General features: G+C 36.6%; 1 protein-coding gene across 1 annotated transcript; it reads right to left on the bottom strand.

Moving 5' to 3' along the window:
- Positions 1–2,722: 2,722 nt before the first annotated feature.
- Positions 2,723–4,324, bottom strand: LOC131429191 (uncharacterized). The gene is made up of 2 exons (XM_058593241.1): positions 4,092–4,324; positions 2,723–3,999 (listed from the first exon to the last, which is right to left on the bottom strand). Exon 2 carries the CDS (start codon positions 3,938–3,940, stop codon positions 2,723–2,725), a length of 1,218 nt encoding a protein of 405 aa, XP_058449224.1. The 5' UTR covers positions 3,941–3,999; positions 4,092–4,324.
- Positions 4,325–21,991: the final 17,667 nt, after the last annotated feature.

Below are 21,991 nucleotides of genomic sequence, written 5' to 3'. Positions count from 1 at the left end.
TCAATAATACCTTTAGCCTCCATATCTCTAAGCCTTTCATTCGTATCTGATTCAAAAGCCTTTGGAATATTATAGCGAATGATTTGCTTTGGTGTTACTGTTTCGTCAAATTTGATTTTTATTCCTTCAATCGGAATTTTGGGAAAAATTCCTGGGTAAGGTTTTGTGCTCAAATCTTTAGCATTTGGCAACCATGTTTTCGCCAAACTATCTGTAATGTTATACACAGTAATGTTATTTGATTCATTATTAAAAATCAGTGAACCAATTCGAATTAAATTCAAGATGAGGGCTGTTTCATAGCCCAATAAAGACTGCATTGCTCCTTTCACCACAAAAAACTTAGCAAGTTGTAACGGTTGATTACCGTTTGTAACGCAAATATAAGCTTTAAAAGAGCATTCGACATCCAGAGCCTGTTTATTCGCATAACTTTTTAAAATCTCTTCAGGATGTACAATCACATCGTGTACTACACTTCGACAATTACGTTTAATCCTTTTCCACCCATCTTGTGTTATTGTATTAACGGTAGCACCGGTATCGATCATAAACATAAAACTTTCGGATCCGATAGAACAAGACACATATCTCGGGTCACCCGTAACAGGTGATAACTTTTTATTGCCAGTGACCAACTGCAATGAATGACGACAAAAAAAAATCTAAATCAACATTTTGTTTCTCTAGGTATTTATATTGTTTTCGCATGGGAATTTATATTGTTCATTCATGCGAATTTTCGCTATCTACCTGATTGATTCTACTAGCCTCTTGTTTGACTTCTTCGCGATTATCAGAATGATTCCAACCTTTATTATCCGCATCGTTGGTTCCTGAAGAACGGCAAAATTGAGCAAAGTGACCCATTTTTCCACACTTGTAGCATTTAACACGAAAGGCTTTGCATTCTTTTCTTTTGTGAATACGACCGCACCTTGAACATTCAAATACCGCATCACTGCTATGTTCTCTACGTGCCTGTGGCATCCATTTCCTGTTACTTGAGCGAAATTTTCCGCTCTCAGTATGTAATTGACGATATGGTGCATGGCTGCCTTGGAGATATTTTGGGTTATGAATACGCAAAGCATTCACGGGCTTAACATCTACAATTGATGACGCTTTTCCGGTTTCGTCATCGTATTTATCCCTGACTACTATGGCTTCTTGAGCTTCAGTTCTTATGAAATCCAAGTGGTTTCCATGATTGATTATTTTACCCAAGTTGTTATTGAATATGTCGGATATTTCGTACAATTTTTCTGAAATTACAGGAACTGATCTTCTTAGTAATGCCTGGATAAATTCTTCATCCCTTTGTTGCTCTCCGTACTCACAAAATTTGGCTTGAGTTTCCAAACGCAACACCCAATCGGAAAAGGATTCGTTTAACTTCATTCGCATTTCTCGGAATTTGATTCTCTCTTTTGTTGTATCGCAAGTCTGGTTAAAATATTTATTTAGTGCTGATATTGTTGCTTCATAGATATCATCCGTGCTGTCAGAAACGGTTTTCTCCTGCATCTCAATTATAGTCAGTAAATAATTTCCAGCAAAAATTTTCAATCCAGTCAGCTTTGTAGCTGAATCCACAGGCGATTTACAGGAAACTATGCGCTTATATTGATCACGATAACGAATCCATTCCGATTTTCGTTTGTTATTTGACAACGTGGCGTCAAATTGCTGGAGAGGCCACGAGCCTAACAGAAACATTAAATTAGATAAACATTCATAGCATTTATCTCTCATACCTGAAAGCCATTCTGTTTTCGCTTTGCTTCCGATCCCTATTTGTGCAACCGAATTGCGATCGCGTATTTCTCCGTTAGATTCTTCTTTTTCCATAGGAAATATCAAACTTTGCGACATCGGAATATCGCTTTCCGACCAGATACCACTCGTCATTTCTGATTTACAGTTTTTACACTTCTTTCACACGGCAATGCTCCAAAACTGACGCTCATTTGAACAATGCAAAATTGCTGCTTTTTTTTTTTTCATCGAAATTCTGGTGCTGTCTTCTTTCATATATCCTATGTTGCAATCGACATACGTTCGCACAAACCATATAGTCGCTTCACTTTTTTTTGTATTATCTATCTCTATTGCTCATCTGTACTTTTGAAAACTAGGCACACATTTCATTCAATTGAATAGAGCGCAGCAGGTAGCAACAATTTTTTTTTTTTTTTTCTGTAAGATAAATTTGTTTGACTTATTATTTTGCTCTGTTGAGTATATGCAAAAAAAAACTTGTTCATGTCTACAAATCAAGAACTGATTCATATTAAATATGCTTAGATTTGCCATGAGCTCAACTCGACGAAATCTGAAACTGGTCATGGGCTAAACCCGACTCAGTTGAAAAAAAGGCACTTTGGCATTGAGCTAAAACTCTGCTCAAAGTTTCGTCGCATTTCTTCTTGCTTTTAAGCTTAGTTCAGTGTAAATCGGATTTTTGTTTGTCTCGCTCGCACATCCATTTACCTTTACCTACTCTTCGCATCACTTTTAACAATGTTTCGTACATTTGGACTTGTATGCTTTTCAATCCGAAAATTACACGAGTTACCATCAACACAACACTCCTGGTAGGATCGCCAATGTAATATCCTGGAAAACATGTAAGAAGAACACTTTATAATAACGCTTCACGTGAAGCAATCTCCAACCGTTTATTGTCCGGCGATTCTCACACCCTCACTCTCTGAACTCTCTATCTAGAATGCCACAGTTCGGTCAGTTTGCCTAGTTGATTGAGATATTTCAAGCCGCTATCGGAAATGTGCCCACAAAATGCCAACTCCAAACGTTGGACCTGTGATAAATGGCGGCACATTCGCTTCAGTTGTTTGTTGGTCATCGCCGAATCATGGATTTCCAGCGAAGTCAGGTTTGAACGCTTAAGGAATTCCAGAAAGCCCTCTCCTGTTGAATTTACGTGAAGATTTGTCAACTTTGGTAGGACGACATTGTTCCATGAAAACTTCGAAATTCCTCGTAGATGCAGAGTGTGCAGATTTTTCAGGAATGTCATCTGCACAAATTTGTGACTTTCCATTAGACTCTTGCAGCGGATGCTCAAGCTTTCTAAACTTAAGATTTTACTAATCGCACAAATCACTTCATCTGTTACGATTCCATCAATTTTCAAATTTTTGAGTCGTCTCAATCTTCTGAAAATAGATTGGTTTATTGGGCCAGATATTTTCAGTGACATCGTCGTCAGCTTAGGAAACTCCATTTCATCACATTCCTCGTTAGTAAGGGATCCCTCCGAATCTAGGCTTAATTTTGTGAGTTGTGTGCAGAACCGTTGAATCAAAGCGACAGCTTGACGTACACTTTGGCATCCGTCACGAGTTTTTATATCCAGTTCTCTCAGTTGCATGGCCGAAAGGCATATTCCTTGGTAAAATGTGTTAGTTTCTTCCATATGAAGTGTTAATTTACGCAGCTTAGGTAGCTTGAATTCTTCGATTTCGATGTCGTCATATCCAACTCGGCTTTGCAGGTGTAAATCTTCGAGGTTCCCGGCCGTTCTCAGAACAACGAGTAAATCACTACGATACAGTCCATAACAACAGATGAATTTCAAACTCTTAATTGATTCACTGCACACAGTTACGATGAAATGCAGAAAATCTCTCACTACCGGAATCTCGAAGTTCACATAGAAAAATTCGATATTAACGTAATTGCGATTACTGGAAACCATGATTTCGCAGAGCTCATTGAAAAGTTTCTCATCTTCCTCAGGTCCACGATTGCGACTGCAGATACGTAGGTTCACAGTTTCTAGCGATTTTCGGGAGGTCAACAGCATCCGATTCCACGCTTTGCACACCAGTGAGCCATTCTTGCGATGCGGAAGGCTCTTCACTTGATCCAATATCATCCAGGTGAGTTCTAAAGGAAGCGCCGAGAGATCCATTGTTGATTGATAAGGTGAGTTGTATTCGTTTGCCGTTTGAAATCGCTTTGATGATGATTCTAAGTTCGTTGTAGGTTTTATAGCGAAGCAAAGTTACCTAACTTTTATCCCTTTTGCATCTTTGTGATGTATTCAGAATTCAGATAATTACCTGTTCAAGTCCTCATGGTTGATGCATTTGTTACAGGTAGACTTAGCACCAAATATTCTGCACATATTTCTGGGTACACTACAAAAAATGCGAAATTTAGGTAGTACAGTATACATAATTGTCCTTTAAATGCTTCGAATGTGGATAACCACAGTAAATGTGTAGAATATTAGAAGTCGGTGGTGTGAAAATTTTGATAAGTAATATTGTTCGATTTATTTTAGAATGTCGTAAGTTTTACACACGCTAAAGCGATTGGCCTACTATGTTTTTCCAAAGGTACGATTATCATTACATGTTATTAGAACTGTTTGAAATTTCATTTTGAAGTAATGCCTATCATCTATTTTTATGTTCCCACTTATGATCCTAGGAAAATAGCCATTGCAAAAAATTTCTACTGCTAGATGAATTTAAGAAATACATCAAATTAATAAGAAAAATGTACCAATTAAACTGATACTTCTATTTAATTTTACGCTCAACGACAGCGGAGAAAATTGCTTTTGTATTTTGCAACAATGATTGCTTTCCTAACATTGTAATTTGTCCCTTAATGATACTCACATATGTCTAGTACTAGTATCTGCGTCTGGAATGGTATAGACGTTTCAAGAATGGAGATTTCAGCGTTGAAAACAGGCCACAATCACAATCAAAAAAATTCGAAGACAAACAGTTGGAGGCAATACTCGATGAAGATTCATCTCAAACGCAAGAGGAGCTTTGAAAGTGACTCAACAGCAGTTTCTGTATGATTAAAACCCGTGGGAATAATTCAAAAGCAAGGCAGTTGGGTGCCTTATAAACAGAAACCGAGAGACAATGAAAGGCGATTTTTCATTTGCAAACAGCTGATTCAAAGGAAACAAAGAAATGGTTTTACATCGGAATTGTTACTGGGGATACAAGATGGATATTCTACACTCAAAAAAAAATTCATGTTCGATTTACTTGAAAAATCACGTAAAATGGTTTAAAATGTCAAATTGAATATTTTACGTGACGATAATGAATGTTATACGAACATCCCCTAAAATGAATAGAGCCATCACATAAGGTTAACGTGAATTGACCCAACGTCAAACAATCTACGTGAATTTCTGGTGTGAAAAACTCGATTTTGAAAATGGCGAGCAGTAGCCCTCACAGGATAAGCAGTGTACAATTTTGCGAGAAATGTTATTTAATTACAATTTTTTACTACATAGACCGGACCATTCCAGTATGAAAGTTTCCATGTGTTCGACTGGACCGATTGCCTGCGTGAGTCCGGAAGTTTGCCCGCTCCTGCCGAATGCTTCAAACAGGCTGTTGGTACACCGAAAAATGAATTCAAAATCGGTATGAAGCTAGAGACACTGGACCCATGTAATGCTACCTCAACCTGCATCGGTTGTGTTGTGGAAGATCTCGGATCTCGACTTCGGCTTCGGTTGGATGGCAGTGACAACAAAAACGATTTTTGGTGATTTGTCGATTCCAGCTCTCACGACGTTATCACTTGCTTATTTTTAGCCATTGCAATTCCATGTTAATTTCTGAAATAAATGTTTTATTTTTCATAGTATTTTTCATTTTGTAGATTTTGTAAAAATCTGGAATATCTCCCTTTTGACTTCAACGAATATAAAAAAATATTAATTCTCTGGTATCTAAATTTGATATGAACTGATAGGTGAATGTGATATGAACAGTACATTACATTTTACCCATGAAACACGTAACTCTTACTGGATTATGCATTAAACAGTTTTTAAATACAAGTCCAATAGAACCTACATGAAAAGTAGGATGGAAAATATTCACATAACTTTTCACGTAACTATAACATGATTATTATTTTGAGTGTATGATAACCCCTAAAAACTACAAGGATCAGCCCCATGTGGTTGTTCGAGCCATTGATGTGGAACAAGGCAACCAAAATTTCTAATGATCATCATTTTCAATTAATCATCACACTTTTGAATCCGCAAATGCACGAGAGTCTGCTTAGATTGAAATTTATTAGGAACCAACACCAAACACGCGAACCCAGAATATAGACTCTATTTGTCGTAATTTGTATTTGTTTTGTAGCAGACGAAATTACATCAATAGCCCAAATGTATGCAATTATATGTTTGAACACTCTTGCTATACGGATATCGATATTTAAGCTTCTCTTCGCCAAGCTTGTGTTAAAGTTTTGCACACAAGCAGTAATTTTTATAGCGTTTCTCTACCATTACTACCATTCTGCGATTTCGGTTGAAGCGATAAACTTTTTCTCATTATCAATCGAGTTCATCTTATATAAATTAGAAATTAATCATATGCACTCAAAATGTACCCTGGGGTAGTTTGGCGAAACGACATAACATGGAATTTCACCCGAACTTGCATTACACAAAATCAGAGCATATCAATTAAAACTTCAAATCGTTTTATGGCACTTTTTGTCTTACTGTCTAGCAACAACCTACATCTAGCAGGCTACGCGTAGGACTGAAACGTTAGCTATAATTTTGCTTATATTTATAAATTCGCGTGCTTCCAACAGCTTCGCTTTAGCATCGATTGACCAATCAGAGCGATGCTTTCACTTTGATATATCGCTTACTCCTTCAAAACCTTCGTCTATGGCAGGGAAATTGACTGAGCTGTAATTGTTCAAAACCTGACCACATTTCTACGTGTATTTTTCTTGAGTTTCTTATTTTCACCCCTATATAGAAAACAAAAATGTGTTCCACATTAAAAATATTACGTTATGCAAATGTCAATTGTTGCCATTGGCCTCAACATCAACACCAACCGAATATTCATGGTTCGAAGGTCATGTTCAGCATCCGGTGGGACCAAAAGGGTGTAGTACACTATGAGCGGCTACAGGCTGCAATTGATACGTTTGAGCCGTACATTACGAGAAAAACGGCCTAAAAACAAGCAAAGACAAGATAAAGTTACTCTCCTGCATGACAACGCTCGGCTTCATATCGCCAAAGTCGTGAAAAAATATTTGAAAATGCTCAAGTGGGACATTTTGCCGCACCCGTCATATTTTTCAGTCTTTGCTACTTCTGATTACCGGTTGCTGAAGTATGTGACACAAGTTCACAGTGATGAAAGAAGTAAACCGATGATCTGCCAGATCGTGCTGCATCCGTCGGAGCAACCGGTAATTAGAAGTAGCAATGTCTGGAAAATATGACGAGTGCGGCAAAATGTCCCACTTGAGCATTTTCAAATATTTTTTCACGACTTTGGCGATATGAAGCCGAGCGTTGTCATACAGAAGAGTAACTTTATCTTGTCTTTGCTTGGTTTTCGGCGCTATCGGCCAAATCGAAAATTGGCTTCAAATTTGGATCATCTCTAAAGACGAGACAGTTTTTCGAGATGGAATTCGAAAATTTCCTGAGAGATGCGAAAAAGTAATAACTAGTGATCGGCGATACTTTGATTAATCTTTAATTTCTTTTAATCTTTAATTTAGTTTTGAAATAAACGCATTTTTGACCCCAAAAACAAAACGGACCGAATTACTTTGTAGTGGAGTTATTGGGTATTTATATTTTTGAGCTGATCAGTAAATTTCACCAGCCGCTCAAAAAGTAATTTTCAATAAACTTGGTGCTTGGTTTAGGCGTTTGGTTAACAACAGAGGGTTTACATATTTTTTTATGAAATTTCGATAATCGTCATTATTTCGTCATCATTTATTTCTATTGGCTCATGCACTTCTGTGCAGAACATCGCCAAGGAGATTGAAAATGCCTATCTCTTGTTGTTCAAATGGTCTCATTTAAATATTTCACGGTTATACTTTGATGAAATATCGACAAACTTATGCAAAGATTTCATTTCCCTTCGGACACTGTGAACATTGAAATCCGTTGGACATTGTGGATATCGAAATTAATAGAAATATGTTTTTATTGTTATTTAATATTTCGTTGAATGTAATATTTATTCCATGGTTTTCGACTGACAATTGATTAATATTAATGATAATGAAAACCAACACCCCAAAAAATGGTAAAAAATATTATGCACTTTTTTAAATTGTTCTCGCTAAGATGTGTAAGTCGTGTAACTTATGTATGTTTTGTGTGTAATCATAATTTTTATCAGTACGAAACGAGTAACCAGATTGGAGCAATTTCGGATAACGAAACAGCAGAACTGGAGATTCGCGAAACACAGGTGGGAATCGAACCCACCACTTTTTCCAATCCGGAGAAATTAAATCTGGTGTAATAGTAAAAGTTGGGGGCACTAGCTAAATAAGATTGTACTCTTACAGAATGATGTTATGAGGAAGAGAATGAGAATTTAGACACAAAAACAGCCGTGCAATGTGAACATGTAACAGTTCGGCTGAAAAGTTCGTATCGTTTAATAGAAACACACATTTTTTTGCCGAAATTCGTTTTTATTATTCAACATAATTGCCATCAGAGGCGATACAGCGATTATAGCGATCTTCCAACTTTTCGATACCATTTTTGTAGTACGATTTGTCCTTTGCCTCAAAATAGGCCTCAGTTTCAGCGATTACCTATCCATTGCTTCTAATTTTTTTACCAGCGAGCATTCTCTTGAGGTCTGAGAATAGGAAAAAGTCACTGGGGGCCAAATCTGGAGAATACGGTGGATGAGGGAGCAATTCGAAGCCCAATTCGTTCAATTTCAGCATGGTTTTCATCGACTTGTGACACGGTGCATTGTCTTGATGAAACAAAACATTTTTCTTCTTCAAATGAGGCCGTTTTTTTGAAATTTCGTCCTTCAAACGCTCTAATAACGCTATATAATAGTTACTGTTGATGGTTTTTCCCTTTTCAAGGTAGTCGATGAAAATTATACCATGCGAATCTTAAAATACAGAGGCTATAACCTTACCGGCCGATTTTTGAGTCTTTCCACGCTTTGGGTTCGGTTCATCGCGTGCAGTCCACTCAGCTGACTATCGATTGGACTCCGGAGTGAGGTGATGGAGCCATGTTTCGTCCATTGTTATATATCGACAAAAAAAATCGGTTTTATTTCGATATAACAGCTCCAAACACTGCTCAGAATCATCAATTCGTTGTTGTTTTTGATCGATTGTGAGCTCACGCGGCACCCATTTTGCACAAAGCTTTCTCATATCCAAATATTCGTGAATAATATGTCCAACACGTTCCTTTGATATTTTTAGGGTGTCAGCTATCTCGATCAACTTCACTTTACGGTCATTGAAAAACATTTTGTGGATTTTTTGCACGTTTTCATCGGTAACAGCATCTTTTGGACGTCCACTGCGTTCATCGTCTTCGGTGCTCATATGACCAGTACAAAATTTTTCAAACCACTTACGAATTGTTGCTTCGCCCGGTGCTGAGTCTGGATAACACTCATCAAGCCATTTTTTGGTGTCGGCGGCACTTTTTTTTCATCAAAAAGTAGTGTTTCATCAACACACGAGATTCCTTTTTTTCCATTTTTTTCACAATAACAAAAGTAGCTTCACTCAAAATGCAATATCTCACAAACTTATAATCAGACAGCTGTCAAATTTATACACGTATTTTTTGAAGGTTGGTACTAACTGAAAATGGTATGGATTTAATTCTAGTGGCGCCCTCTCATAGAAACGATACGAACTTTTCAGCCGATCTGTTACGTTGGTCTGTTTATCTAAGTTGTTTCTGAGCTGTGTTTTACATTCTTCATCCAATTTACATCTTATACTTTCGGAAAAAGAGTTTTTCATGCTCATTAACATATCAAATAATGTTTGCTTCATTTAGAATTGGAACAAACTTTTGCTCATATTGTGGCGCTCCTGGTGGACGGATTTGGAAGTTCTCGGCGCTCACGTGTCGGGAATTTTGTCAGCTTCACGAATGATTTTTGGCATTTGCAAAAAAAAAATTATGATTTGACAGGGCATTTGCAATTGTGGCAAAAAAACGAAAGTTTTCGTTACAAATAAGACAATGACATCGGAACTATACCAAAAAGAGTGTCTCCAAAAACGAACTTTGCCGTTCATTCGATCCCACGACCATCCCGTAATGTTTTGCCCAGATTTGGCAAGCTGTCATTACAGTAAAGTCGTTCAAGAATGGTATGCAGAGAAAGGGGTCCAGTTTGTACCGAAAAACCTTAACCCACCCAACTGCCCCCAGTAGAAAAATCTTTGAGAGGTGGATACATCAGTGTTGCAAAACTTCATTCATTTCAATTGAAACCGATTGTGTCATACACAGTGGCGTACCGAGGAAATTTAACGCCCTGGGCAAAATAAGATTTGTTTTTGTTGCCCCCATCGTTGATAATGTGAACAACAAAAAGGCTGAGCTTTTTCTCCGGATAGATCGCTTGGACGAGCAATAAAAAAACAAAAGGTCCCAACGATTGATTTGTCGCCCCCTAAAACGTTGCACCCGAGGCGATTGCCCGCTTCGCCATCCAGTAGTTACGCCACTGGTCACACATTGATAATCACTCTACTGCAGTAAACTTCACATTCTAACACACGACCACTGACGTACTGAACGGTTAGCATTCAGTTCTCCATTCGTTACTCTTCCAATAGAAGCTCAGTTTAACCACCATCGTCTGTTGATCTCTTGAAAAAAAAAATATTCCGTACAATGGAATGACAGAGCGGTTCATGTAAACATTCGAATTGGATGGATGAAAGGTAAACCAGTCATGGTAACTGCAATTCCAAAATAAACATAAATCAATAGTTCCCTCTTTCAGTTTTCATTTTTAATACTTTGGAACACATCTCAATACATTTCAAACAGTCGAAAATTATCGGTTCAAACTATTTACAATCCTGGCCGGAGAGAGTTTTGGTTGATTTCCATACCCCTTCATTCTAACTTGCTCACTACCAACAGTGAAGACAATAAAGCAGATGGACCACTTGGCACTTGAAACTGAGCAAGCAAAACTTTAAGTGACTAGGTACGGTTATTCAATTGCCAATGAACTCTGAGAGCTTCATTTGAGTATGGATATGTCAATGGCCATAAATTTCATTTTCACCTAATAATATTCGATTAAAATGAAGTTTTATCGCTCTGTTTACATTACATCACCGATTTGAGAGATATTGAGCGAAAGAGAGTATGAGTTAGTTGAAAATGTGATGTGTTACAGTGGAGACGTCATTAGTATGTAAGATAAATGTTTTGAATATGTGTTTAAGATTAGCTTACTCGACAAATATATATTTTATTTTATTTTATTTTTATCTCGATGGATTTTCTCTAGCTTTCGTTTCAAGCAAAGAATTTGTTTGGAAATTAGTTGTAGCATTTGAGAATAATTATTGAAATACACCAGACAATTTCACCCGTTTATGACTTCATTCCGAAAATATTGATTTACCATTGACAGATTTTTAACAATGAACACTAAACCTATGGTCAAAAGAATTAGATTAAAGTTGAAAATATAGAAGGTTAATAAACTCTTTAAATTATCTTCTATGTATGTATCTTTAAATTCTATGTATGTACATGGGAAGCAGAAATTTTCAGTACCAGTGAGACTCGGACCAACATGAAGGATGTAAGTATCGATATTATACCAGTATGCTTCCGATAATAGATAATAATCGCCATCAGCAAGAGGGTGGAATTGATTAAGTGAAGCGTGAATCTACCCCGGTTCAGGAAACACGGCCGTCTATCGTCGATCGTAGTCCTTAATTTGCAACGCACCATGCAAGCGTGTAGCGTGCATGATTCGCCCTTTGATTTCAGTCAAAAGGATTAACACTGAAGCCGACGATCTTCACGGTGCCGGGTTCGAGGGTGATGGTTATCACATTGGATACGCCTCTTCTCGATTCATAACCGTTATTGAATTATTCAAGGATCAAACCGGAGCTGTTTGTTATGACAGGTGATATTCGACGTAACACAGGGAATCGTTCGGTTCATCAGCTTAGCAGGTGAAATCCGAAGTAAAGGTTGTTCGACCGCATCAATCCATTTGTATGCCTCTCATAGGCTCTAATTTAACTATCTGTATAAAAGGTACTTGACAAGATATAGATTTAAATTTTGATTTGCTTGAGTAGCATGGTCACTCGTTCAGAAACGGTACCATCAATAAAACATCGGCCGAATCCTCCCGATGTAAATAAGATATTTTCCATGTAAGGCTTGTATGCGACAGATTATATTTGGATTAAAATAAATTTGCTGCTTGTTAAATCCAAGATGCATTTTTATTCATTTGCTTAAGCATTGTTAGTCATCTTAAACCTAATTAAAGTTACTTGTTTCGGATGCATGAAGAAACTATGAACTTTTGAATTTACTCCAGCCATTGGGGACTGTGCAGACTTCTTTGCAAGTAATTTGGCTGTTTTTGTCAAAGATTTTCGAAATTATTTATTTTCTATATTTGTAGCTCAAGGTAGTTAGGTGGATTTACCTCTTTCAGTATAACATGGACTCCATTCGTATTATGTCATTCCAAAACATCTATGGCGTAGTGATAAGATGCCAAATCATTCTGGAATTTCGAGGGAGCGTCATGAGTTTGTAGGAATGGTAACAGTTCCTTTAGGCATTATTCACGGTATATTTTCTTGTTTACCGTTCCGGTTGTGATGAAGCTTTGGCTTGCTCGACCACAGCTGCATATTTCTGCCAAACCAAATATTTTTTTGGGAAACTTGGCATTTATATCCTTCCTGAAACGTTCCTCTACGCCGTTCCGTTGAATGGCAGTTAAAAAGAACATTCCGGGAAACTGCTTGAAGTCTGCCAGCACATAAATTTGATCATCCATTATCACGTAGGAAAGCTCTGTCAAATATATGCGATACAATTTCCGAGTCCAGGGTTTTGCCGCCACATTCTGTTCATCATAACGGTTCGGTACTTTTTTCACCTTTTTTCAGACCTTCCAAAAGATCTTAATTCTGGTTGTTTTTTCATTCTGCTTCCTTTCTGACTGTTGTCAAATGTGTATCGAAAGATTAAAGAACGGTTTTGGCAAATTTTCTTACTTAAATATTCGATTATTTCACAATTGTTTTTCGCCCTTGCTCTTCGTTCGACGACATCTTGACTCTAAAAGCTTGTAGTATTAACAAAAATTGATTTAATACAGTGAACAGACATGTGCTTTTCAGTTTGCGAAATATTTAACGCGCTGACAAAGTATTTCCAGGGATATACGGATATAAGGCTGTCTAGATTTTGTCACAAACAAGTCTCATTTTCATAACATTTCTTCTGTCTTTTGTCTTCTGTTTTCTGTCTTCTGTCTTCTGTCTTCTGTCTTCTGTCTTCTGTCTTCTGTCTTCTGTCTTCTGTCTTCTGTCTTCTGTCTTCTGTCTTCTGTCTTCTGTTTTCTGTCTTCTGTCTTCTGTCTTCTGTCTTCTGTCTTCTGTCTTCTGTCTTCTGTCTTCTGTCTTCTGTCTTCTGTCTTCTGTCTTCTGTCTTCTGTCTTCTGTCTTCTGTCTTCTGTCTTCTGTCGTCTGTCTTCTGTCTTCTGTCTTCTGTTTTCTGTCTTCTGTCTTCTGTCTTCTGTCTTCTGTCTTCTGTCTTCTGTCTTCTGTCTTCTGTCTTCTGTCTTCTGTCTTCTGTCTTCTGTCTTCTGTCTTCTGTCTTCTGTCTTCTGTCTTCTGTCTTCTGTCTTCTGTCTTCTGTCTTCTGTCTTCTGTCTTCTGTCTTCTGTCTTCTGTCTTCTGTCTTCTGTCTTCTGTCTTCTGTCTTCTGTCTTCTGTCTTCTGTCTTCTGTCTTCTGTCTTCTGTCTTCTGTCTTCTGTCTTCTGTCTTCTGTCTTCTGTCTTCTGTCTTCTGTCTTCTGTCTTCTGTCTTCTGTCTTCTGTCTTCTGTCTTCTGTCTTCTGTCTTCTGTCTTCTGTCTTCTGTCTTCTGTCTTCTGTCTTCTGTCTTCTGTCTTCTGTCTTCTGTCTTCTGTCTTCTGTCTTCTGTCTTCTGTCTTCTGTCTTCTGTCTTCTGTCTTCTGTCTTCTGTCTTCTGTCTTCTGTCTTCTGTCTTCTGTCTTCTGTCTTCTGTCTTCTGTCTTCTGTCTTCTGTCTTCTGTCTTCTGTCTTCTGTCTTCTGTCTTCTGTCTTCTGTCTTCTGTCTTCTGTCTTCTGTCTTCTGTCTTCTGTCTTCTGTCTTCTGTCTTCTGTCTTCTGTCTTCTGTCTTCTGTCTTCTGTCTTCTGTCTTCTGTCTTCTGTCTTCTGTCTTCTGTCTTCTGTCTTCTGTCTTCTGTCTTCTGTCTTCTGTCTTCTGTCTTCTGTCTTCTGTCTTCTGTCTTCTGTCTTCTGTCTTCTGTCTTCTGTCTTCTGTCTTCTGTCTTCTGTCTTCTGTCTTCTGTCTTCTGTCTTCTGTCTTCTGTCTTCTGTCTTCTGTCTTCTGTCTTCTGTCTTCTGTCTTCTGTCTTCTGTCTTCTGTCTTCTGTCTTCTGTCTTCTGTCTTCTGTCTTCTGTCTTCTGTCTTCTGTCTTCTGTCTTCTGTCTTCTGTCTTCTGTCTTCTGTCTTCTGTCTTCTGTCTTCTGTCTTCTGTCTTCTGTCTTCTGTCTTCTGTCTTCTGTCTTCTGTCTTCTGTCTTCTGTCTTCTGTCTTCTGTCTTCTGTCTTCTACACTATTTTTCTCGAATTTCAACACCATTCTACAGACGCATAAAGTCAACGTTCAACCCGTTCATTCGAAATTAAATCTTTTTAAGTGTTGTAGAATTAAATAATCTTCGAAACACATTTTCTCAATTAATTTCAATTTAGTACTGATTACAGGCTCGGTTGCTTCACGTGTAAGTGGAAATGAAATAACTCGCCCCTAACTCTACTGGGACTCCACCGCAACCCTTCCTTCGCACGGGTCTCAAAACCAATCGATGGCAAAACAAAAATGCTTACTTCTGAAATGTGCCGTCTCGGGCGAACTGTCGAACAACTCGATGCGTTTTTCTCAGTTGTTTTTATAGCATAAACGAAGATCCAGCCCTCGTAAGAAATAATGCATTTTTGTGGCATTTCGCTCGATTTCAGATTGTAGCAAAAAAGGAAGGAGCTAGTGCGGCAAGCTATTGATAAGAGGATCGCGTTCGTTGAGCATTCCTGGGCTTCGCATTCACAGCCCACAACCGCCTCGGTAAGCATACACACACACTGCGTTTATCGGGAAGATGATGAAGATGAATTGTTTGTGTGTTTCCATTGATTTGTTGCCTGATTTATAGTCGGCGTTGTTATATTGGCTGTCGGTGCATCGGGTTCGGTAATAAAATACTTTCGATGTTCAATTACACGTGGAATTCTGTGATTTCGATAAACTGTCAGCCGCAGAAATGGTTTGCAAAGTGGCTTGTGGTAAAACAAAATTAAAGTGACTTGCTGTAATAGTTTCGGCGTAAAAAACGTAAACGAGATCGAACATTGAAAAGTATTGGCATATTTTTATATTCGCTAGTAGCGAATTTCGCAGCAGCAAGTTGAAAAAATACATAAATATAATATTCAACTCAAATTGCATATCCTCGGGCTGCAGAACAAAGGCTAATATTTGTTATCTGATCAAACACGAAAATCACTGCTCAAAATATAACATTAAACTTAACAGCATACAACATCCGACAGTTGTAAGTTCATTGATGACTACAAGCAGACTATTCCAGTCGGAATATATTGCTTCGAACCCGTCGTCAAACCAGACGGTAGCAGCAGTTTCAGTCATAATCTATTTTGTTGGGTAATATAAAATACATAAAACTTCAACCTGCTGCATTTAGATAGGGGCCGGCTCCGTCTGCAGTTGCAGATTGCAGAATTCCAACCGATTTCAAGTTGATAACCCCCAGGAGTGGGAATCAGGTGGAACTGTACGGGCTGGACGAGGCCGTGGAGCAAACATTTCGTCAGTCCGGTGCGTTAACTGTCTTGCCCCGCTGCAGGACGGTACAGATAAAACATAGTCGTAAAATGAAAATGTATTCTATAATTAGCTGCGAATCGAGCTGAAGTCTGAAAATACACGCAAACACTAGTGAAAATAAACTTATTCGAGATAAGGTCGGCATCTGATATAGTACTTTGTGATAATTAGTTGCACATTGAATTAATATGTTGTTGGACGTGATTCACAAATTGATCAGACCTAGAAACTAACGCAGGAAGTAAGCTTATTTGCTGTATTTAGTGAGCTTCCTCGCTGTATTTTTTTAAATGGCTTACGCTACATTTTATAGGTTTCCCGCTAAGGCACCGGTATATCTCTCGAATTTGGAGGGCGTTCTACACTAAGCTTACTTTAAGTTCGATGTTGTGCAGCGAGCTGGGACTGTCTACAATTTTCCGCAATCATAAGTTCTACTAAAATAAAGAAATAAGTTTCAAAATTTATTGCTTTCAGAAAAAGCAACACAACTCATCAATCACAATAAGTTTGCTAAAGGGGGAGTCGGCAGCCTTGGGCCACTAGTGTTTTATCGAAAAGTATTGAAGGAATAAATTTGTATATTTTTCTTACCTAAAGTGAGTAATTCCTGTGTTCTCCATCCAAATTTCTTCTTTCTTTTTGCGGCGACAATGTAAATTTTTGTTTTTAAGATTTTTAATCAATAAATTTACAGAATATATGTATTTTTCCTCAATCTTTACAGAGAAAAATGAAATTGAGTATCAGAGAATATGTTTTAATAGATTTCATTAATTGTAATGTTGCCAAAAATGTTTCATAAATAGAGATCTGAGAATGCACAATCGGGTGCTTTGAGCCACAGAGTAGTAGGCAACCTTAGGTTACTGCTCATGAACAGAGAAAAAAGAGAAAGAATCAGTAACGGTCTTGAAATGTGCTTCTTCCGTACAAAAACCGTTAAAAAGTCATCCACACCTAGAAATTCAGAAAAAAAGCGCTAAGTGAATGAATGAAAGTGAAAGTATGAAAGTAGCGTTGAGTACAGAAAGTAATTTCGCTTTAAATAAATATTTTTGCTTTTCTCACAGAGAAAGGCAATGCAATCACAGTGAAAACCAACTTTTTAGGCGAGGTATATACTATTCGTCTCAGCTCGACGAACTGAGCAAAAAATGCCCTTATTTTTCCAGAGATGCCTAAAAATATGCCTATAGCCTGTTATTAAATTTCATCCCGACCATAATTCCGGTTCCGGAGATACAGGATGAACCAAATAAATGGAAAAATATGCACTCACGTTTTTCAGAGATGGCTGACCTGAAGCTTATATTCGAATGAAAGGTTTCTTAGTCCCATAGCCTGCAATTGAATTTCATTTGGATCCAACTTCCGGTACCGGAGTTACAGTGTCATATGTAAAAATTAGTGAAAAAATGTGCACAGCGGAAACCGATTTTCACAAACTAAGATTCAAATGAAAGGTCTTATAGTTCCCTAAAAATGTCTGGAACATTTTACCCAGATCCGAATCCCAGTTCCAGAACTAAAGCGTAATAAGTGGAAAATTTCCAATTTCATGAGTGATTTTTCACACACGATGGTTAAGAACAGATACAAATCTCATAAAACTGCCTGATAAATTCTTCCAGTTTGCAGAACTTGTTAGTTTGTGGGCATATAAACTTAACTCGGTACTACTGATTTCTACTTTTCCTATTCCGGAAGCACGAAAAATATTAAAGAAAAACCCCTATAAATAGAGCTCTTTTCGATTTCTTACGAAACTTGAACCGATTTTGGTATTAATTTAAGCTCACATTGTTTCAAAATCTACTGTGAAGTTTCATCTGGATCCGACTTTCGACTCCGCAGTTACAGGGCGATGAATGTCAAAGTTTTCAAACCGCCATATAAAATTACAATACGTACAACACCGGAATGTGCAACTTGGAAGAAGGAAACACAATACGATCGATGCGTGCTTTGTTCTATGTCGTACACGCTATAAAGAAAACGAAACGGTTACAGATGTCTGCTACTGGTGTGTGATATTGGTAAAATACGGTAATGCGGTTAATAAAATTTTTAGCTCTTTTTTTACCTTTTTTTTATATATAAAAAATAGGTATAGAATTCGCTCAAACTTTAGAAAAATTTTCCAAGGCCCGGAGGGCCGAATGTCATATACCAATCGATTCAGCTCGACGAACTGAGCAAATGTCCGTGTGTGTGTATGTGTGTGTGTGTGTGTGTGTGTGTGTTGTCAACTAAGAGGTCGAGATCTCAGAGATGGCTGGACCGATTCTGATCAAACTAGTCGCAAATGAAAGATCTCCTCGTCACTCAGAACGCTATTGAATGGTTTTGAGATCGGATGTTTACTTTTTGAGTTATACGAAGTTTTATGTCAAATGTTTTTTGACAGTATCTATCACAAATGACCTTGAAAACCGAATATGTTTTCAGACTTAGATTCCACACGGTAATACCTATCCAACAAGCCATAGATTGTTAAAATCCGTCCATTTCCAACGGAGATATCGACATTTTTGTATAAGCGCTATTCCAGCAGTAGGAGTTTTGAGCGCTGTATGACAAAGCAATGCTTGGAAGCAACGTGAAACACGATTTTTTATACTGTTACATACAATTGTTTCTAAGTACCAAAAATACTGTGTACAAGCACCCTTTTTCATGACAATTTGCTTCGGACCGATTGTAGCACGGTTCGTTTTTGGCAACATAATCGTTCGAATATGGCATATGTAAACCTGATGATAACAGCATTTTCGATTTGAAAGTAATTCCATAATTATATTGATTTAAACTACTTACAGCAATGAATGCTGGAAGAACATAACTTCCATATACCATACGACTCAGTTCGTCGAGATCAGAAAATGCGTGTGTGACAAATAATTTCACTCAATTTTCTCGGAGAATACTAAACCGTTTTCTACACACTCAGATTTATATGAAAAGTAGTATACTCACATACAATGTTCCTGAATTATGTTGGGATCCGACTTCTGGTTTAGGAACTACAGGATGATATGTGAAACGAAATCGAAATAGTGTTACTCATTTTTCTCGTAGATGGCTGAACCGATCTAAGATTCAAATGAAATCTAAGAATCATCTATGATTCAAATGAGAGGTCTTAAAACCCTATAAAACATCTTACTTTTTAGTCAGAACCTACTTCCGGTTTAGGAGATACAGTTAGTATAAAAATGTCCATTTCACATAAATTAATCCGGTTTATCGGCTTTGTAGATTTTGGATAGTCGATTACGAAATAAATTTATTACAGTTTTAGCCGTTCTTGGATTCGAAATGTACCCCCAAATTTTATTTGCACTACAATTTCTCAAAGATGTTTACAGACTCCTCATTTGAATTTAACTGATTTCGGCTACACCGATTTTAGAATTCCGGTTCCAGTATCGAATCGTTTCTCAAAGCTCAATCATTTTCTCAAAAAGGTCAAATCTAACTTCAAAAACAAAAATTCAAATTAAAGGACTCAAGGTCCCATACAAAATTGGTTAATTTTATCTGATTCTGGAATTACAGATGGTGAGTTTTTTAAATTCATACCGATATAGAGATGTAAATTGTTTGGTGTGTTAATTTATGGCCATTCGAATCATTTTGGGTTATGCTAGTTCCTGAATACCAGCTCTGGAAGTACCATAAATAATGACGAAAAACTCTAAAGTGGAACTTACTTCGACATCTCATGGAATGTTCAATCGATTGTCACACGTTAAGATTTAAATTCGATACGATTGGCAGTTTCGACATTACAGGGTAATGAGTGATTAAAATCTCAATTTGCCGTTTGAAACGACGATAATTAAAATAATGTCATGAGAACTAAAACACCTAAGAATATCTTTGCGAAAAACACATGCGGATTGATAAAAAAATAATAAAACATCCCACTGCTAGGTGTATTAATCACGTTTCATTAAGTGCGACCGAAAGAATAAAAGAATGTTAATTATTTGAAAAAATAAATATACATCGGAATTTCAGGCTTCGCGATGTAAATGCAATTTTCACAGCCGGTAGTGCAGTAATACCATGCCGGTGATGTAGTGATATCAATAATAATAATAATAATAATAATAATAATAATAATAATAATAATAATAATAATAATAATAATAATAATAATAATAATAATAATAATAATAATAATAATAATAATAATAATAATAATAATAATAATAATAATAATAATAATAATAATAATAATAATAATAATAATAATAATAATAATAATCCTACTACAGGTTTTATGGTGCGGATTCATGCTGTTTAGTTTGACTTACATATGCAAAAGTAACAGAAACACAGGTTCGCTTCGTTAATTAGAATCCGGTAGTACTAGAAGTACAGAAAAAAGTGATCAAAAACTGCAAGAAATGTCCTACTCACTTTTCTTCAAGATGGTCAAATCGATTTTCACAAACTTATAGGTTCAAAGGAAAAGTCTTACAGTTTCATACGGAATTCTGTTGTTGTGGATATTACTTCCGACTCTGGAACTACAAGGTAAACAGGGTTTGTAGATTTTGTTAGATTAAGTCCGAAAATACTTTCCTATTTCTATTCAATGAAGAGTTGTTTTTGCGAATTCCACAGTAATATTATGCATAATATGATAAGGGCATCATTACAACACTAGGTGAATTTAAACAGGTTTTCTTTATTTTTACTGGCATAAAATTCATGATAATAATTTTCTAGGTCATTTACTATGTTGATTTCAGTAAAAATATAAACCTATATTTACTACATTGCTTTTAGAAAATATTTGTAACCTTAACCATACTTTTCTTAACAAGGAACTTTCCTTAAAACTATTATTCAAAGTTTTATCAAATGAAACAATTATAATTTCTTTAATGATAGTTGCGGTCCAAGACAGCCAACTACCAACAAATTTTCAAGTTCAATTTTTATGTATAAATAATAAAATATCCTGTTTACAAAAAATCGCAATGAAGATAAGAAGAGTGCCAGAGTGTGGAATTTTTAAATATCTTTCATTTGCAGTCTTTAAAAAAATGACTCGTGAGATATGGCCCTAGGCTACCGACTCTCCCCTATGTCAAATCTGGTTTCAATTCTGAACGTTATACAGAACCAGCTTATTCTGTCACACTGAATGTATTTACAATTGATAAAACAAATTTAAAGATGTTTTTTTTTCCATAAATACGTTTATTTCTTAAGGCAGTTTACATAAGTTTTTCTTCGCCGTAGTATCACTTTTACATAAAACTCTTATCCTAGTATAATTCTAAAATAGTCACAACGATTTAAATTTATTAAAACATATTTCTCTTATTACTTAAATATCATCTTAGGTAATTCGCCATTAATTATGAAATCTACTCGGAAATATTATTTGAACCAAACGATTAACTTTTATAAATTATAAAAAAAGCTGTAATTTTCAGACATTTTGTTGATAATTTCATAAAGTATTTCGAGTTTGTTTGTATTATTATATAATTTCTATTCTAATTTAGCTATTGGTTGAACTCATGGTCGCAGCTGGAATCAGAACTAAGTCTTAAAAGGGTCCTTTATTAAATTGAAACTCCAATTTTCTTTATGAAATGATAAATAATTTTCATGTATGGAAGGTCACGACAAGCAAGAATGTCTCGAACTGGGACATTGGATAGTCTACCTTGAATACGCAAAGAATTTATTAGTTGAGATCTGACATCACGATACTCCACGCATGTCCAAACGACATGATCAATATCCCGATAACCTTCGCCACAAGCACAATGATTAGTCTCGGAGAGCCCAATTCGAAGGAGATGTGCGTCTAACGAAATTTAACGATGTTGATACTCTTTTTCTTGAGTTGTTCTTCAATACTATCCAGCGCTTGAAGGTCATATGGCACATGTTACTATCTCGTGACATTAGTAGCGAACTAGTAAAGATTTTTTGATGCAGTGAACTTAAAAGTAATTTATTTTCTTTTAAAGC

Source organism: Malaya genurostris, chromosome 2 (genome assembly GCF_030247185.1).
Source record: "Malaya genurostris strain Urasoe2022 chromosome 2, Malgen_1.1, whole genome shotgun sequence".
NCBI classification, from domain to species: domain Eukaryota; kingdom Metazoa; phylum Arthropoda; class Insecta; order Diptera; family Culicidae; genus Malaya; species Malaya genurostris.
Note: the sequence above shows the minus strand (reverse complement) of the source record. Positions and strands in the feature narration are given on the sequence as shown.

Coding starts and splice junctions, on each gene's coding strand:
- LOC131429191 (XM_058593241.1), bottom strand. CDS start 3,940: ATGGATCTCTCGGCGCTTCCTTTAGAACTCACCTGGATGATATTGGAT.